General features: G+C 41.4%; 1 protein-coding gene across 1 annotated transcript in view; it reads right to left on the reverse strand.

Moving 5' to 3' along the window:
• Positions 1-5181: 5181 nt before the first annotated feature.
• Positions 5182-17916, reverse strand: part of B4GALNT4 (beta-1,4-N-acetyl-galactosaminyltransferase 4) — a 141014-nt gene continuing 128279 nt past the window's right edge. The window contains exons 18-21 of the mRNA XM_077460740.1: positions 17333-17405; positions 17101-17254; positions 13356-13482; positions 5182-9044 (exon numbers count right to left, since the gene is read on the reverse strand). Of these exons, the coding sequence (XP_077316866.1) occupies positions 8927-9044; positions 13356-13482; positions 17101-17254; positions 17333-17405 (472 nt within the window). The 3' untranslated portion in view covers positions 5182-8926. The remainder of the gene's footprint in view (positions 9045-13355; positions 13483-17100; positions 17255-17332; positions 17406-17916) is intronic.

Raw genomic sequence — 17916 nt, forward strand, 5'->3', positions numbered from 1 at the left:
CTTAGCACTATCAGAATACAATAATCATCGTCTGAAGCTGCAGATTGACTACAGTTCTCCAACTTGCGAAGTCGGTCAAACGATCAACTTCTGTCAAACAGGGGCGACCACACACTGATTGAAATTCAGCTGGTCCCTACTGAACCGGGCCACATTTCGATCCATACATAGCTGCTTTAAAGTGGTATTAAAGCCAAAAGCAAACATGTATTATTTTGCAGCGTACCAATTCTTAGATGTGATGGGTGAATTACTTTTCTTTTAAGCTTTCTTTCCTTTATTTTTATCTGGTGATCCTGCCAGTAAGTTTGATGTTTTTCAACAGAACAAGCTCTCCTACAAATGGAGCAGTTAAGAGTGTTGAGACAAACCATTTACCACTGACAGGGAGTGCTTACAATGATCAGCTTTTATTTTATGAAAAATCTTTATCCCCAAAAACCTGTTGCTGTAACAGCAGCATGAGCTTGAGTTTAGCTTAAAATTCATTTAGCATGTCTAAATATGATAGTCCATCTAACACTGACAATGCTGCTGTCCAAAGGTGCACCGTGTTCCCTTATCCAGAGTAGGGGCACTAATACAGAAGGTGTATCACTGGCCACATCACCAGATGAAAACAGAGGGAAAAAAAGCCAAAAAATAGAAAAGCGAATGCAGCCACCACATTTAATGAATGGTAAGCTGAAATATATTACATTTTAGTTTTAGGTTTCATACTGTTTTAAAACTTTACACATTACATATTGGTTTATGTAGTATGTATATATAGTATGCATGTACTGAAGACCCTTGTATGCTTCTATGCTATATACACCCCCCCCCATACTCCAATGAGTATATAGATATTATAGAGAGCTCATGGAAACAGTGGTGCTAGAAACATGGTTTTGCATGTTTAGGCTTCACCTGTAGAGCCAATCAGAAGATAACATTCCCTAGCAGGACAGGCAGGTGCCAAGTAGTGCCCTTCAGTAAAGTTGGCCCTACACTGGTTGCAATGTGGCCGGTTCAGCATCGCCATTCTGTCAAAGGGACATGCTGGAAAAAAAAACTTCTCAGGAGTTGCTGTCTGCATAAAATGTCCTGGTGGGGGGATTCCTCCATCAAACTTGTTTGTATGTATAGAGGGATCTGTTAGGTCTTTTCTGTTCAGCTAGGGGGCTGAACGAAAAAACACTCCCCGTGTGGAGCCGTACACACGGGCAGAATGTCGGAAGACATTTGCTGGTGCAAAGAATACCAGCCGGCATTCTGCCATGTGCATGTTGGTCTGTCGGACGTGCATGCTGGAAAACCACCAGCCGACCAACGCCTGATCAGCGTTTTCAGCGTCCCCCTGTCAGAACTCAACACAGCTCTGTAGGGGGAGATCATTGGGCTAACCTTGCACGGTTAGTCCAGTGTCTCAGACCAGAGTGGTCAGTGTGTAGCCAGCTTTAGTGTCATGTTCCTCATTCTAGTGATAAAAAAAAACCCTTACTCTCTTCCCCTGTAAGCAATGCCAGTGAAGTTGGCACCAAGGTCCATGAAACTATTCTTACCTGATGTTTATATGCGCTGCCAGGAGGCAAGGTTCCTTAAGTGATTCTGTAGTAGTCAAAATAACTATATATTCATTCTGCCAGATTGACATTCAGTTCTAAAAAATTAACAGGGGCTCCAGTATTCGTAAGGGGCTTGTTCCCACAGCTCAATCCACCTCAACATCCGAGTTGTCAATCAAAACTGCCCCATTTGTGAGAATGTCCAACTTTCTTCCCTCCACATGGAGAGTGATGCTTACAAAACATAACCTATATTGCATGCTGTTTTGCAGTCGTCAGTGAGAAACTGGCAGTGTGCAAAGCAAATTGTTTTGTGAGTTATGCTTAACCACTTTAAGACCAGGCCTCTTTTTTAGATGTGGTGTTTAAAGTTAAAAAATGTTTTTTTTTATAGAAAATTACTTAGAACCCCCAAACAGTATACATTTTTTTTCTAACATCCTAGAGAATAAAATGGCGGTCGTTGTAATACTTTCTGTCAAACCGTATTTGCGCAGCGGTCTTACAAGCACACTTTTTTTTAAAAAAAATACACTTTTTTAAATTAAAAAATAAGACAACAGTAAAGTTAGCCCAATTGTTTTTTATATTGTTAAAGATAATGTTACGCCAAGTAAATTGATACCCAACATGTCACGCTTCAAAATTGCGCCCGCTCGTGGAATGGCGACAACATTTTACCCTTAAAAATCTCCATAGTCAACATTTAAAAAATTCTACAGGTTGCATGTTTTACGGTATAGAGGAGATATAGGGCTAGAATAATTGCTCTCGCTCCACCGATCGCGGCGATACCTCACATGTGTGGTTTGACCACCGTTTTCATATGCAGGCGCTACTCACGTATGCGGTTGCTTCTGCGCACAAGCTCAAAAAGACCTCAGATCTCATATTTACACTAAAATGCAATAAAAAAAAAATGTTGTCCTTTAAAAAAAAAAATTCCCCTTGACGTCGCTTCCGCTCTGCAGTGTCATGGAGATGGGTGGGGGCCATCTTCCCCTCACTTGTCTCCATGTCAGCCCAGGGGACAGACGCAACTGCCTCCACCGCTGCCGATGGCTCCGTTAAGCGACGGATGGCACCGGAGGAGGCCCTCTCCTGCCATGGATAAAAGTGATCTTGCGGCAAATCCGCCGCAGAGACCACTTTTATCTTGTACGGTACTGCCAGCTGTACACGTTACTGCCATAAAAACAATATCTGTCCTCAAAGTAGGGACGTACATCGCCGTGCAGCAGTACAGAAGTGGTTAATGCCTTAGGTGTAGAAGCATTTTCAATATTATGAGGTGGAAATTAGCTCTAAATATGAAGTCTTACAAAGGCCATGAGTCAGTCTTCTCATTATGAAGCATCCCGGTCAGCATAATCTCTATAAGATCCCTTTCACACTGGGGCCACATTAGCAATAAAGCACCGCTAGTTTTAGTGACGCTTTAGCGCTGTTTAAGTGGTGCTTTTCGTCCGCTAGTGGGGTGCTTTTAACCCCAAAGAAGGGGTTAATAACTTCCTAGTTGTGGAGCTTCAGAAGCGCTGCCCATTCATTACAAAGGGCAGGGTGTTTTGGGAGCACTAAATACAGTACTTCCAAACTGCCCCAAAGGTGCTGCTTGCAGGACTTTTCGTAACAAAAGCTAGCGCACCGCCCCGTGTGAAAAGTCACACTTAAATCATTGGGAGGAGGTTTTCAGGCCCTTAGCAGAGGCTATTTCAATTGCTAAAGTGCCTGAAAACCACCCCAGTGTAAAAGGGGTCTAAGATATTACAGTAGATGAGGAAAGGGGAGTTAGGGGGTTGGAGCAGAAGTTGCCAAAATTTACTACTGAAGGGTTAGAAGGTCTTGAATAACAGGTTAAGTGAGCAATTAAAACTGCTGCTAAACATCAGATACTGCAATTGCGTAAAAGGTTAGCTTAATCTGTTACATATAATCCACTGCTATCAATCCTAAATCATGTGTGATAGGGTGGTCTGCTTCCTTGAGCCCCTGTTATGGAACCTTCCTGCTCTATGACAGGGGTGCCCAAACTTTTGAAGAGCTAGGGCCACTTAAGCAACGTAGTAACCAGTGGCAGGCCACACTGAGCGGAGCGGGTGGATGACAGGTCCGTGTTCACTCTGCACAGCCAGCTCTGCTCCATGGGCCCTCCGATCAGATCAGACCAGACAGAAGGGGGCAGATCCCCTTCTGTGTTTTTTTAGTAAATCGTATTGGAGGTAGGCAGGTGTAAACAGACACAAGTCAGCATAGAGGTGAATAGAGGGTCTGATTAGGTCCACCTGAAAAACGGATGAGCAGACCAATTGGACCGATCATGTGAAAGGGGCATAAGGCTGCTTTCACACTAATGCACTGCGGTTTACCCGTACCACAAGTGCAGTGCAGTGCGCCTGTGGCTTTCCTGCGGATTACCTGCAGTTTGCCGTAGTCTTCTATTATATCCTGCAGGTGTGGTGCACTTTCAGAAAGCACACCAAACCTATGTAATTATGTAATACCAGAAGTCTATGGCTCAGTGCAGGTAACTCACAGGTGCAGTGCACTGTACCTGTGGATCAGTTTGAAAGCAGTGCAGAACTAGCACAGATATGCCCATTGCTATGTGATTTTAATTAAAAAAAAACCTGACCTTTAAACACAATCTTCACTTCAGTAGGTATCGCTGGCTTTTGCAGTCAGGAGCCAATGCTATACAGGAAGCATCAGCTGTGCTCTCTACTGCAGCCACATGCTTCCTCTACCGCCGACTCCATTCTCAACACTGATGCTCTGGGATGGCGGGTCAGGAACTGGCAATCTGGGCTTGTCGACCCGCCATCCCAGAGCAGGAGGTTGCAGGCCACATTAGAAGGCCTGCGGGCCAGAGGTTGGACACCCCTGCTCTATGATCAATCACAAATAAGATTTAAATGTCCAAAGCAAACTGTTGGTTGGGAAACATTTCCTGGAACTGATAATTTGATCGATTAGGCATTTTGAAATGAGGGAGGAGTCAAGCAGTTTTGAGAATACCGCTGGTACTACAAAAGGGCAATGCCATATTATTAGATACATCAAAAAAACATTGCCTTTAGGGATTGACTGCTGCATAATTACCCCCTAGATAAAAACGAAAGCCCCAAGCAGGTAAGCAATAATCTCTGTATGCAATTTAAGACTTAATTTTGAATGGAATGTACCTTTATTGGAAGTAACCCCCCATACTTAAAAGTCTTCATGTGATCCAGTGTTGTGCCCGTTGGCAGCTGCTCTCTTCTCTCCACTTTGACTGGCTTTGCTGAGAACAGTTGGAGCCATTGGTTGCCGCTGCTGTCAGTCAAATCCTGTGATGTGGGGGAGGGGCCATTGCAAGCTGTCTGTATCAATAGACACAAGCAACATGACTCCCGATTGAGTACGCAGGTGTGTCACAATAGGAAATTGCTTCCTATGATGGCACACTGGGACGAGATAAATCGAAGAGTGCCGGCGGTGCACATGAGAAGAGGATCAGAGGCCACTCTGTGCAATTTCATTGCACAAAGCAGGTAAGCATAAACCTGTTTGTTATTTGAAAAACAAAAGACTTTAAGGAACAGTCGTAGTTGTATAACTTATTGTAAATCAATGCAAATAAAAACTGCAAGACAAATAAAAGCCAAACTGAAAACTTTTATTTTAGTTTAAAAAGAAAAAAAAATATTTAAAACTTCTAAAAACCTCTTGCTACATTTTAATTTCACAGAAATCATTGTAAATGCTGAGCATAGCTAGATCTGAGCAGGAGATGACACTGTACAATACTCTAAGAGGAACACATTTGGATTGGATTATTCCTCTGCCATTATCCCATCTAGCATGCTGCAAACATAGCGACTAGTATAATGCTATCCATCACCTGGTTCCTAGAACGCCAGGGAATCTTCTGTAAACATGTACGTGAGCTTGTACCGTTTATGTAATTGTGACTTATCAAAAGGTATCAATTTAGATATTTTTATTTTATTTTATTACTTTTTTTGCAAGATAAGTATATGCTGCTAATAGGCAGCATCAAACTTGCTGTAAACAGTTTATCCAGATTGGATTAATTCAACTATGGAGAAAATGCTGGTGGGTTGAATCACTCACAGGCTCCTTTTGTATCTGTGCTTGTCCTGTATCAACCATGGGGTTCACAATCATGAAGTCTCCCCGATCCGCAAAACGATTATCCATCTTGCTGCATTCTTCAGAATATAAAACAAATATATAGTGAGGATCTCCTGTAATGGCTGAGTGAGACAATTAGACCTGGTTTTCCTATCACACAAGAGATACATGCCAGATGCAATTCAACCCACAACTATTTTCTCAGAATGAAAATTTCAAGTTTGGATATATTGACCCTTTATATTAAAAAAAAACAAATTCCTTGGAAAAGGTAAACATAATAATTCCTATAATTACGACTGCCTTACTTTACCTATAATTTCAACTTAAGTCCAGATAAACTTACCAAGGCAAATGGCTTCTTACATACAAACAGGTTTGGAATGCATTTACTTTTGCGGCATGCCAAACTGTACATGGCATAAAATGTTCAGGTCCCACCTGATGCTGCATGCCCAATAGGAAACTCCTGCATCCAAACCTGTGTGTATGAGGCCATAAAAGTAAGATTTCTCATTTAATGAGTAAACCCTTTTAGCTTACATTCAGATTTATCTTTTAGGCACATATTTGGAGATACATATTGGGGGTACTTCCACAAGCAGGGCATACTCATTTTAGCATGTCATTACATTAAAAGGTATCACAGACTAACTAGGAGATCATCTGATTTTGTTATACAGGGTGAATCCCAAGTCATATCATACAGTGACACCATGTGGTCATATTTGCTCACTTGTAAGAACACCAGTTATATGCAAAGTGCGTACCTTTCTATAGGTGTCCTTTTGAGACACCCAGTGGTCAGTTTGTATACTGCAAGGAATTTTCCTACCCTTCATTCAAGTAGATTTAATATGATGAAGATTCAATGCTATTAAAAAAATGCCCATACTTTGCTAATTGCAAGTAAATTTGGTTTGAATTATTTTTACAACTTCCTTTTTCACATGTGCTAAACAGACCCTTAAACTTTCTGGCAGCAGGACAAACTGAGTTTTATGTAATAACATAACTTGAGACACAATGTGCATAAGGGAGCACAAAGACTACAAAGTGCATTGCCTTGCCGCTCTAGACAATTTGGACTAAGTCTGTGTGGATTATGGAACTGCTGTTCCTTCCCACAACACAAAGACATACTGGCAGGTAAACTGACTTTGATCTACCTGGCCCTACTGTGTGTGCATAGGTGTGTGCACGCATGTATGGTATTAGACTGTAAACTTCTGTTAGTTCAGGGGCTGGTGGCATTGGATTAAAATGTTCTCTGTAAAATGATATGTGAATATAAATAAATATATAACCTACAGCAGCCAAACAGTCATAAGAATTCATTAATTAGTCCTGCTAAAAGCTAATCTACAGCTCTACTTTGTTAAAAGGATATCAGTATTGCAAAGCCGTTTTTTGTAGAAAAGGATGCCTTATGGCAGTCATCTTAACCCATTCCAAGTACTGACCAATCCACTGTCCTGAAACAAGAATGTGCTTATCAAGTGTCCCAATACTTCAGTGGCTGAATGCTTGTTTCAGGTCAATGACTTCTTAAGCTGTTAAGATAGGATGAGAGCCTCAAACCCTTTAACTTAAAAAAAAAAAAAAACAACTCAATCTTTTCAGCTTCCCATCATTCCTAACTGTTCAATTCCCTTTTTATTAAAGCGGTTCTTCAGCCTCTTTAAAAAAAATAAAAAAATACTGCAGCTTCTGACTAGTAATAAAAGAGCACTCACCTGTCCAGGGTCCAGCACCTTGCTCACCAGAACCACTTCTTCACTGGTCTTCAGGTCCCTGGTGCCTGCATGTTTACTGTTGGCAGCCAGCTGTGACTCTTTGCTGTTTCACAGCTGACAGCCCACTGTGCATGCATGAGCTGCTCTTTGCTTTGCGACAGGTCCCACAGCCTTCTGGAACCTGTCACATGTTTCAGAAGGTTGCAGGCAGGGGGAGAACTTCCAGTGGATCTCTAAGGCGATCCAACCAGAAATGGGAGCAGGTACCTGTAAAAACTAGGTACCCACTCTCCCCCCAAACCCAAAAAAGTGCCAAAGTTAGAAGAAGAGGGTATAAAGCTGAACTTCCTCTTCAGGGTTAATTCCCGCTTTAAGTTGATTGCAGTTTCTTAAAAAAAAAAAATACCCCAAAAAAAAGAAAAAGCCTTTCTTTGAATAATTGACATATATCCTGTCTGTTTTGTATCTTCTGACCCCTCCCTCCAGCCCTTTAAACCACATATACAAAGACATTACACGCATGTAAAATGTAGCATGTTTGCACCAAACAATGCATCTATGGACACCATACTGAAGGAATAAACTATTGGTTTGTGGTCCTTCAGTATATAACATTGCTTACATAGAACACAACACCTTGCTTCTCCTGATTAAGCAGGCCTGCACTGATATTAGTGCAGCAGTAGGTGGTTTACAAGGTGTGCACCTATATGTATTATTGGGCACCACATTTTTTAAATGTGTTACATCTTCATTTGTATATGTGCACTATGGGGGAACTACGAAACATCCACAAAGGATCCTCACCTACCCCAAACACAATGAAATTGTGATTTTTCTAATTATTAAATAAATATCTTAATGAATAAATGTCATTTCTGTTTCCATCTAAAAATCTGACTGGTGATTACTGCAGCAAGCAAATGTTCTAGCTTCTTCTGTACTTCTAAAAATTCTATTTCTGTTTGTCTGCAGTTCTATACTATATGTGTCGTTGTTAAGAAGAATGCATAGCAGAAATGCAGGTGATTGCATTAGTATTACCTGAAACATTTTCCACCGTGTTAAGGAATTCATTAAATTAAAAGAAGGGCCAGAAGGTTGGTCAACACTTAAAAACACAACATAAAACCGTGCTGGCGTGAAAAAGTCTTTGTGATAAAAAAAAGGCCTTTTCTCCTGTCTATCCATTCTGCTGTTTGAGAATACATAGCAACGTATCCGCTACAAACAAGTACTGGCAACTTGCACTCAGCTTGTGGGGAAAGCCAATTCCCCTGTTCAAGTAGAAATACTTGAATAAATTATCTTATTAGTCATCTCCTGCAGAGTATCACAACCTACTCAGCTCAACCAGAGCTGCCTGCAGTAAAGTGCAGAGCCAAGCCCTGCAGGTTTCTCTGGCGACACCATGGTTATTAAACATAACAGCCACCCCCTCTGGACGAACACAAATTGGGGAGGGGCCCAAAAAAGGGACTAAAGGTCACAGAGCCATTTGGCGCCACATCAGTCCTTGGCAGCGGTTTCTTGGCTCTGTGTGTTCCACATGCCTCTCTTGGAGTGATAGTAGTGGAAGAAGTTCCTCAAACGCAGTCGCTCAACTTCAAGCCCATTCTGTAGCACCCTGTAAAAATTTCCAGACACAGAAGTTAACAATGCATCCCAAGAGCTCCCAATCATTTTGCCAAATTATCAGAGGGAAAAAAAGAAATTCCAAACACTAAAGTTTAACACTGTTAAGCTTATCATCAGTTTTTAAAGGTGACCATGAGAGCATGACACTGACAGCACATTATAGGTCAGTCTACACACTATATCAATGATGGCGAACCTTGGCACCCCAGATGTTTTGGAACTACATTTCCCATGATGCTCACCAACACTGCAGAGTGCATGGGCATCATGGGAAATGTAGTTCCAAAACACCTGGGATGCCAAGGTTCACCATCACTGCTCTATATGCTGGAGGATATTGCTCTACCTCTATTTAAAGTGGAATATTTTTGTTAAAGCGTAACTCCACGTTTAATGAGAAAAAAACATTCCCTTCTGGGTGATCTGTGTACATTACAAGGATTATAACAAACTTTGTTCCTACCTTTTGTTATTCTGAAGAAATCACTGTTCCTGTGCCGAGTGGGTCTAATGGGAGTGGTTTCATAATTATCAGTCAGCTGTGGCAGCTGCAGGGCACTAATGAGGAAAGCTACTGGGCCTTCATCCCCCAGACGTCATTTCCTATTGGGAGTATTTCATCAAAAATGAAATTTTTGTTTGCAGGGGATGCCTGAAATCTGACTTGTACCTTAGGCAGACTTCTGGGATAATTGGTGAGCCAATCACACAAGCAGGAAATTATGTTTCTGAGGAGTGGTCAGTACACATTCTGTGTACAGAACTCCTCCAGGTAGCCATTACATTGCAGTTTAAAAGTGGAGTTACCCTTTTATTTCATAGTTAGTAAGGTTGAATAAAAGACACCAGTCCATCCAGTTCAACCTGAGTGAGTGTCTACAATTGTCCCTATCCCTGTACATTGCACACTCACATTGGTCCCTACCCTCAAGGAGCCCACAATACCACAATACAAGGTCCCCCCTCATATACTAGGGCCAATTTTGTACAGAAGCCAATTAGCCTACCTGCATGTCTTTGGAGTGTGGGAGGAAACCAGAGTACCCGGAAGAAACCCACCCAGGCACAGGGAGAACATGCAAACTCCAGGCAGGTAGTGTTGTGGTTGGGATTTGAACCAGCAACCCTGCTTACTGCTAGGTGAGAGTGCTAACCGCTACATCACTGTGCCGCCCAATTTTTCATGTTGTGTACTAGTTCATATGGGAGTTTTGCTTTTCTTCTTGTTAAAGCAGACATAACCCCTAACTGAATGACGTCGTTTGGTAGAGCACGGTGTATTAAACCGTTGCCTTTCTTTCCCCTTTTTAAAAATATAGAATTCACCTTTTTTTTTTTTTATAATTGATTACAGCTCAGCAATGCTGTTCTTGTGCAGCCGCGTCCTGTCCATATGTATACCTTGAAGCCTATAGTATTTCTCAGCCTGTGTTCCCTGATGGTGGGCCATTCCTGTGTAAAGCACTTTTAAATTACCAATTGGCATATATATATATCTATATATATCTATATATATATAGATATATATAGATATATATATCTATATATCTATATATATACACACGTACAGTGGTGTGAAAAAGTGTTTGCCCCCTTCCTCATTTCCTGTTCCTTTGCATGTTTGTCACACTTAAGTGTTTCGGAACATCAAACCAATTTAAACAATAGTCAAGGACAACACAAGTAAACACAAAATGCAATTTGTAAATGAAGGTGTTTATTATTAAAGGTGAAAAAAAATCCAAACCATCATGGCCCTGTGTGAAAAAGTGATTGCCCCCCTTGTTAAAACATACTATAACTGTGGTTGTCCACACCTGAGTTCAATTTCTCTAGCCACACCCAGGCCTGATTATTGCCACACCTGTTCACAATCAAGGCATCACTTAAATAGGAGCTGCTTGACACAGTAAGGTCCACCAGAAGATCCTTAAAAGCATCACATCATGAAGAGACCCAAAGAAATTCAGGAACAATTGAGAAAGAAAGTAATTGAGATCTATCAGTCTGGAAAGGGTTATAAAGCCATTTCCAAAGCTTTGGGAATCCAGCGAACCACAGTGAGAGCCATTATCCACAAATGGCGAAGACATGGAACGGTGGTGAACCTTCCCAGGAGTGGCCGGCCGCCCAAAATTACCCCAAGAGCGCAGCGACGACTCATCCAAGAGGTCACAAAAGACCCCACAACAACGTCCAAGGAACTGCAGGCCTCACTTGCCTCAGTTAAGGTCAGCGTTCATGCCTCCACCATCAGGAAAAGACTGGGCAAAAATGGCCTGCATGGCAGAGTTCCAAGGAGAAAACCACTGCTGAGCAAAAAGAACATCAAAGCTCGTCTCAATTTCTCCACAACACATCTTGATGATCCCCAAGACTTTTGGGACAACATTCTGTGGACCGATGAGACAAAAGTGGAACTCTTTGGAAGGTGTGTGTCCAAGTATATCTGGCGTAGAAGGAACACTGCATTTCATAAAAAGAACATTATACCAACAGTAAAATATGGTGGTGGTAGTGTGATGGTCTGGGGCTGTTTTGCTGCTTCAGGACCTGGAAGACTTGCCGTGATAAAAGGAACTATGAATTCTGCTGTCTACCAAGAGATCCTGAAGGAGAATGTCCGACCATCTGTTCGTGTACTCAAGCTGAAACGAACTTGGGTTCTGCAGCAGGACAATGATCCTAAACACACCAGCAAGTCCACCACCGAATGGCTGAAGAAAAACAAAATGAAGACTTTGGAGTGGCCTAGCCAAAGTCCTGACCTGAATCCTATTGAGATGTTGTGGTATGACCTTAAAAAGGCCGTTCATGCTCGAAAACCCTCTAATGTAACTGAATTAGGACAATTCTGCAAAGATGAGTAGGCCAAAATTCCTCCAGGACGCTGTAAAAGCCTCATTGCACGTTATCGCAAACGCTTGGTTGCAGTTGTTGCTGCTAAGGGTGGCCCAACCAGTTATTAGGTTTAGGGGGCAATCACTTTTTCACACAGGGCCATGATGGTTTGGATTTTTTTTCACCTTTAATAATAAACACCTTCATTTACAAATTGCATTTTGTGTTTACTTGTGTTGTCCTTGACTATTGTTTAAATTGGTTTGATGTTCCGAAACACTTAAGTGTGACAAACATGCAAAGGAACAGGAAATGAGGAAGGGGGCAAACACTTTTTCACACCACTGTACATACACACACACAGTGGGTATAGAAAAGAATCACTGAGTTGGAAAAGGAATCACCCCCTAATATCAGTATTTTGTTGAACGGTTTGCTTCAATTACGGCCTTGGTGACTGTTTGTGGACTGCAGTCTTCAAGTCATTCCACAGATTTTCAACGCCACATAGTTCACAAAATACAATACTGTAATAGAGTGGATTCTAGGATTTTACAACCAAATTTACTCGGTTCCACTGGAGATTCCTGACAGGCAGGGAGGGAGAGGGGGAGAGAAGACAGCACATGTCATAAGATCTACCCCGAAAATAAGCCCTACTGTGTCTTTTGTTGCCAAATTAATATAAGACCCAGGCTTATTTTCAGGGGAAACAGGGTACTACCTGTCTCCAGGGAGAAACGTGAAGGTGATTTCTCAGCAAAAAAAAAAAGCTTGTCTGGTGCTCCACATATATTTTATTTGTTTGAAGCTCAGCTTTAATACAAGAATGTAACCAGTTAAAGTTCTGGGGTTTTTTTTCCGGCTGTCTGCAGTAAAAGTAATCAAATATACTGAAAAGTCACACAATGTTTTCCAGGAACAACTAACTGCCTGGAACATTGTATAGCCAAAATAAGCATTAGCAGATGACTTAAGTTTCAACAGAACGTAGCCTAACAGTGGAAATACTTAAGTCTTCACTGTATAATATAGTTTAGAATCCAAGTATATAAATAGAAATGGAACAAAGTTTGCTGAATTAACTGCTTACAGTTGAGCTTGACATAATCAGGAGCCATGAGGTGGAAAAAAACTTCAGCCAAAACTTTGGTGGGTAACGGTTTTCGAAAAATGGCAACTTTTACTGCTGTGATTAACAGATGGCAAGGGTGAACATAAATGGGGAAATGGTTGGAGAGATTTTCTCAAACTTCCTATATGTGGTTACATGACCAGGAAAGAAGTGAAAAATCTCACCAATGGGGTTACGAGCAGGATTAAAAACCTAAAGAGATTCTAACTCCTCCCACACTATATCAAAACCACACACATTTTATAAACAGTAAAAAAAAAACAGCAAAATACTTTAAGACAGATGTAGCAAAAAGTGAGACGGCCCTATAAAACTGCATCGCACCTGTCCAGAAGTTCCCAGTCTTCTCCTCCCCATCGGTCTTTGAACTCTTCTGTATTCATACCTCCAATACGATCAAAATCCGACTTGTAAATCCCAAAAAGGCCAAAGCCATTAACTTCCCAATAGCCTGCAGCCATAAAACAAGGCATGAGTACATGAAGAATGTCAATGTGATATACAACTAAAGATCAAATACCGCACAAAAATTACAGCGGGGGAAGAGGATAATGAACAGTCGGAATTTTATAACCAGCCTTTTACCATATGGCGTTTAGGAATCATATTCGCATGATAATAAATTTCTCATGTATACTGCACTGACCTATTCTTAAATGCTTTGGAGATTAATAAATTCTGTGGTCCACACAGGGTATTCCAAAGACTATTCCATTAAATGGGCACTAAATCAACTCTTTGTGCTGAGTTCAGGAAATTGCAATAAAAAAACACTACCACTTTTTCTGCATGAAGCTTCACGATTCAGTACAATTCAATATAAAATCTAGCTACTCTTAAATCTATCCCCTACCCCTCCCAACACTTATTTTGACTAACCTGTTTAGGAGATTTGTATAAATTACCCTATTATTCAAGCAGCTCTGGTCACATGATCTCCTGTTTCAGCCAGTGTCGACTGCGGGAGAACCGGATTTAATGGCTGGACAAGAGCTGTCTGAAAATTGTAAATATACTGATCTTTCCTACACAGATTAGTTAGAACAGGCGTTTGAAGGAGAAGGGGATATTAAAAAAAAAACAGTTTTGCATGGAATTCTACTGTAAATTATAAATTTGGAAGCAAAAAGTGGACCTGTTGCACGATAATCTAATTACACATTGGACATGATTCTCCAAGAACAGGTTTAAAAAGGAAATCTAAAAAGCCTATCTATTTAATGTGATGGCAGTTTACAAACCTGCCCCGGACCATGGGCTATGGATGGAACCTCTAGTTGTGGCACATAGCTGGAGAATGGTAAGCGGCTTCCACTTGAGACCCTTAGGAAGCGTTATGGTAGTTTCCCCATGGACTTCTGGCGTTACAAGGAACTTTACCACTTTTTTTTACTACCCATGGCCGCTCAATCAGGACTGTGTCTACTCTTACCCCATTTGAGGATTTTTTTAGGAGCCTTTACCTCATGTGGTTTCAGAACTATATAAAAATTGTTGAGCTTTGCTTCCACCGCTGTCAAACCTACTTATGTCTGGGAGTGGGACTGTGACCTAGGGTTAGAGTTCTTTGCAAAGCAACTATCTCACCTATATCAGTTGACCCACTCTAGTTCCACAGACTCCAAAACTCAAGAAACGAATTATAAGATACTGACACGCTGGTATCGTGTGTCCTGATTTGTTGCGAATGTACCCTTCAACCTCAGATTTTTGTTGGCGTGGTTATGGTCAGTGAGGTACGCTCTTACACTTGTGGTGGGAATGCCCCATGATTGAATCCTTCTGGGCCAATAACAAAGCTCAGATACATGAATTACTCGATTTGGACATCCCTGGTCCACTTCCTACTCCATTTACCATCCCTCACGCTTAGGGCACTGTGCTTGTATTTTCTATCACATCTACCTAATGCAGCTGGATGACTACTCCACATTTATTGGAAGCGGGCTCCAATTCCTAGCCACGAGGAGTAGATTAGAAAGGTTCAATAGTATCTGGTAGGTGTGGCAGAATTACACCACTGACCCCGACCACGCTCTGTCCAGTCTGGATGTAGCCTTACTAGAGTTAGCAGATCCCTCACTCAGATTGCATTCTAAGAAGCCACCAATTTGCCCCCTTTTTTTTTGCTTTCAAACCACAATTACATTTTTCCCAGCAGAATATGCCGCTGTGATCATGGTCACAGAGAAAGTTTAGGTATACATCCAATTATTTTCATAATAATTATTTTCAATAATTCTTGAACCTATTTCCTACCGAGGTTTCTAGGATATTGTACTTTTATTTAGTTTTTATGATACTTTTCGGACTGTTAGGGTAGATTATGATGCAAGGCTACACGGGGTTCCTTTCCCCTGTAGGTATTATCCTCTCATACTTTAATTTGTTGGTACCAACAGTCTGTACACAAAATAGAGTTCTCTATTTGCACATTTCTGTTGTCATTTTTAGACTTCTAGCATTCCCTTTATTGGAGGGGGCCCTTTCGCATTAATGGCCTTCCTTCTAAACTAAGGGCTCAATAGTTATTGTAATACCAGCCTGCTCCCTTTTTGCTACCTAGGCTGGCTTATATGTCAGTAATACTTGGTTATTTTTTGGTTACTTGTGTATGCATTATGTGGGCGGTACCCCCCCATTACCTATGGTTGTCAGCACTACTACTCTTTCTTTCTGTCTTTTGTATTTGTTTTTGGTTTATGACAAATTTGCTATGTCTCTGCTGAAATGTTATTATTCTAAATAAAGATTACATAAAAAAAAAATAATAATAATAACCAGCCCAAACTGCATGGAACACACAGAGTGCTGCTGTGCAAGGGTAGAAATGCAGTCATAGAAGATCAGGAAACTCCTGTAAGTCTTTCCGTACATAGACTTTCAGACATCCAAGGCACTATTCCAAAGTTGGAAGCTATGGATATGCCTCCTCCAATGCCTAGCAACTGGAGGAAACAATTATGCTGAGCCCCTTCAATTAAATAGCGCTGCTCTGCAAGTGCCCCGCCTCCACCTTCAAAGCATGCAGTTGTGATGTGCTAGTGCAGGTTTAAAGCAGGTGGTGAGGAAGCAATATAAAACATTTAAACAAGGCCTTCATTTTTTTTAAATAGTTTTTTCGAATTTTATATTATTTTTACTTTTTTAGAATTCAGTTTTTTAAAATGTATCTATACATATATTTTTTTTAAACTGCCCTGTTAGGGGGGACTTTGGTTAAATTTCTGGGGTCTAAACCAGTGGTCACTAAACTGCAGCCCTCCTAATTATACCATTGATGGGGCACTATTCTTTCCACTAAAAACAATAATGGGGCATTTTCTACTTCCGCAGGCCACAGTCTGGCCCCCCTAAATCCTCAAGGATGGTAAACTGGCCCTTTGTTTAGAAAATTTGGAGACCCCTGACGTCTCACATTTGATATAGAGAAAGGGACTGAGGACAAATGTATCTGTCCCTTTCTTTGCAGCCTCAGCTGCACTGGATTCACAAGTGTCAGCAATAAGGCAGTACAGTTGGCTCTCCTGTTCAACAGGTGCCTGGGTCCCCCTTTTGAACCGACGGGACCCAGGCCCAGTACAGGAGGGCTGGCTGTACTGCCTGATCAGTAGCCCTGGTCACCCCTATAGGCCTGATACCTCTAGCGAGAAGTAAAAGCAGTCAAGTATAGGATTTAGCGGATTACTTGAGCCATGCAGTAGAAAAAGCAGCTCTTTGCAGACTGGCTCAGCTTCACCTTATGTTCCACAAAACAATCAGACAAATCTTTCTAACTTTTATCATCCCTTTCTCCTACCAAGATTGGACTATGGATATCAGGTGATCCAAATCTACTGGTAGCATGCTTGATCTAGATCAGTTACAGAGAGTAAAGCCAGAGACAGTCAGGTAACTAACATTTTCAGGGGTCAGAAAAGCTGCCTCTGTGTGTTACCGATTAAAGGCTTCCCTTATGCTAACGTAGAAAAAAACACCTACTTTCCAAAGGAGGAAGCATTGCACATCAGACAAAGGTGACTGGAAAACGCACTGATAGAAAGTAATTTAAACAGAAATATGCTCTTACCTCTGGGATTCATTGGAGAGCTACCACAGCTCAGCCTCATAACGATCGGAGCAAAGGCCAGACGCCCCTCCACGCAATGCTTTCTAACACTGTCCAGCACTGACAGAGGGAAATGTATGTGCAGGTCACACAGGAACACGATGCTATGATTGTCCTGGAAAACACACACTCATTTATAGTAGAGCGGTAATTTGCTTAGGATTCATTTATATTCCCTTGAAATGTCACAAACCTGTATAGTGTCAACTCCAGCCTGTAGTCCTGCTGCCCGCTCAAAGTTTCCACTTCTCTTCAGATACTGATAGCTGAAAAGGAAATTGATGGCATTAATACAGGTGGCATTGTGACTTCTAAAATACAGGGGCTTCAAATCTGCATTTTGAAATAGGCATGTGCAGATAATCAATGGCTTACTTTATGCAGTGTATAAAAAAAGATACTTGCACAGTCCTGGTCACTTTGCACCCAGCATGCAGTTTGTACATACTATGGAGAACCTAATCTCCTCCTTTCATTGCACATATACTCCCACTTCTTGGGACAGGTAATGTACAACAGGTAATGTACAACAGAAGTGGATTTGATACCACCTGACAGCTGTTCTAGGTAACAGGAGAAATCAATTGGTTTTTCACAGGAAGGAAGAAAATGGCATCATTCTTACACGTAGGCGCAGGTTTTTCCTCTGCCAAGTTTCATCTAGGCATCTCTTCTTCATTACATGCATGACATTAACTATATCGGCTTCTGCTATGCTTAGACAGAACTTCACTCTAAAAAGGGGAAGTTCTGCTTTATGTCTTCCTCCCCATCTCC

Source organism: Lithobates pipiens, unplaced genomic scaffold (genome assembly GCF_037356315.1).
Source record: "Lithobates pipiens isolate NorthernLeopardFrog02 unplaced genomic scaffold, aLitPip1_a1.2 Scaffold_10, whole genome shotgun sequence".
NCBI classification, from domain to species: domain Eukaryota; kingdom Metazoa; phylum Chordata; class Amphibia; order Anura; family Ranidae; genus Lithobates; species Lithobates pipiens.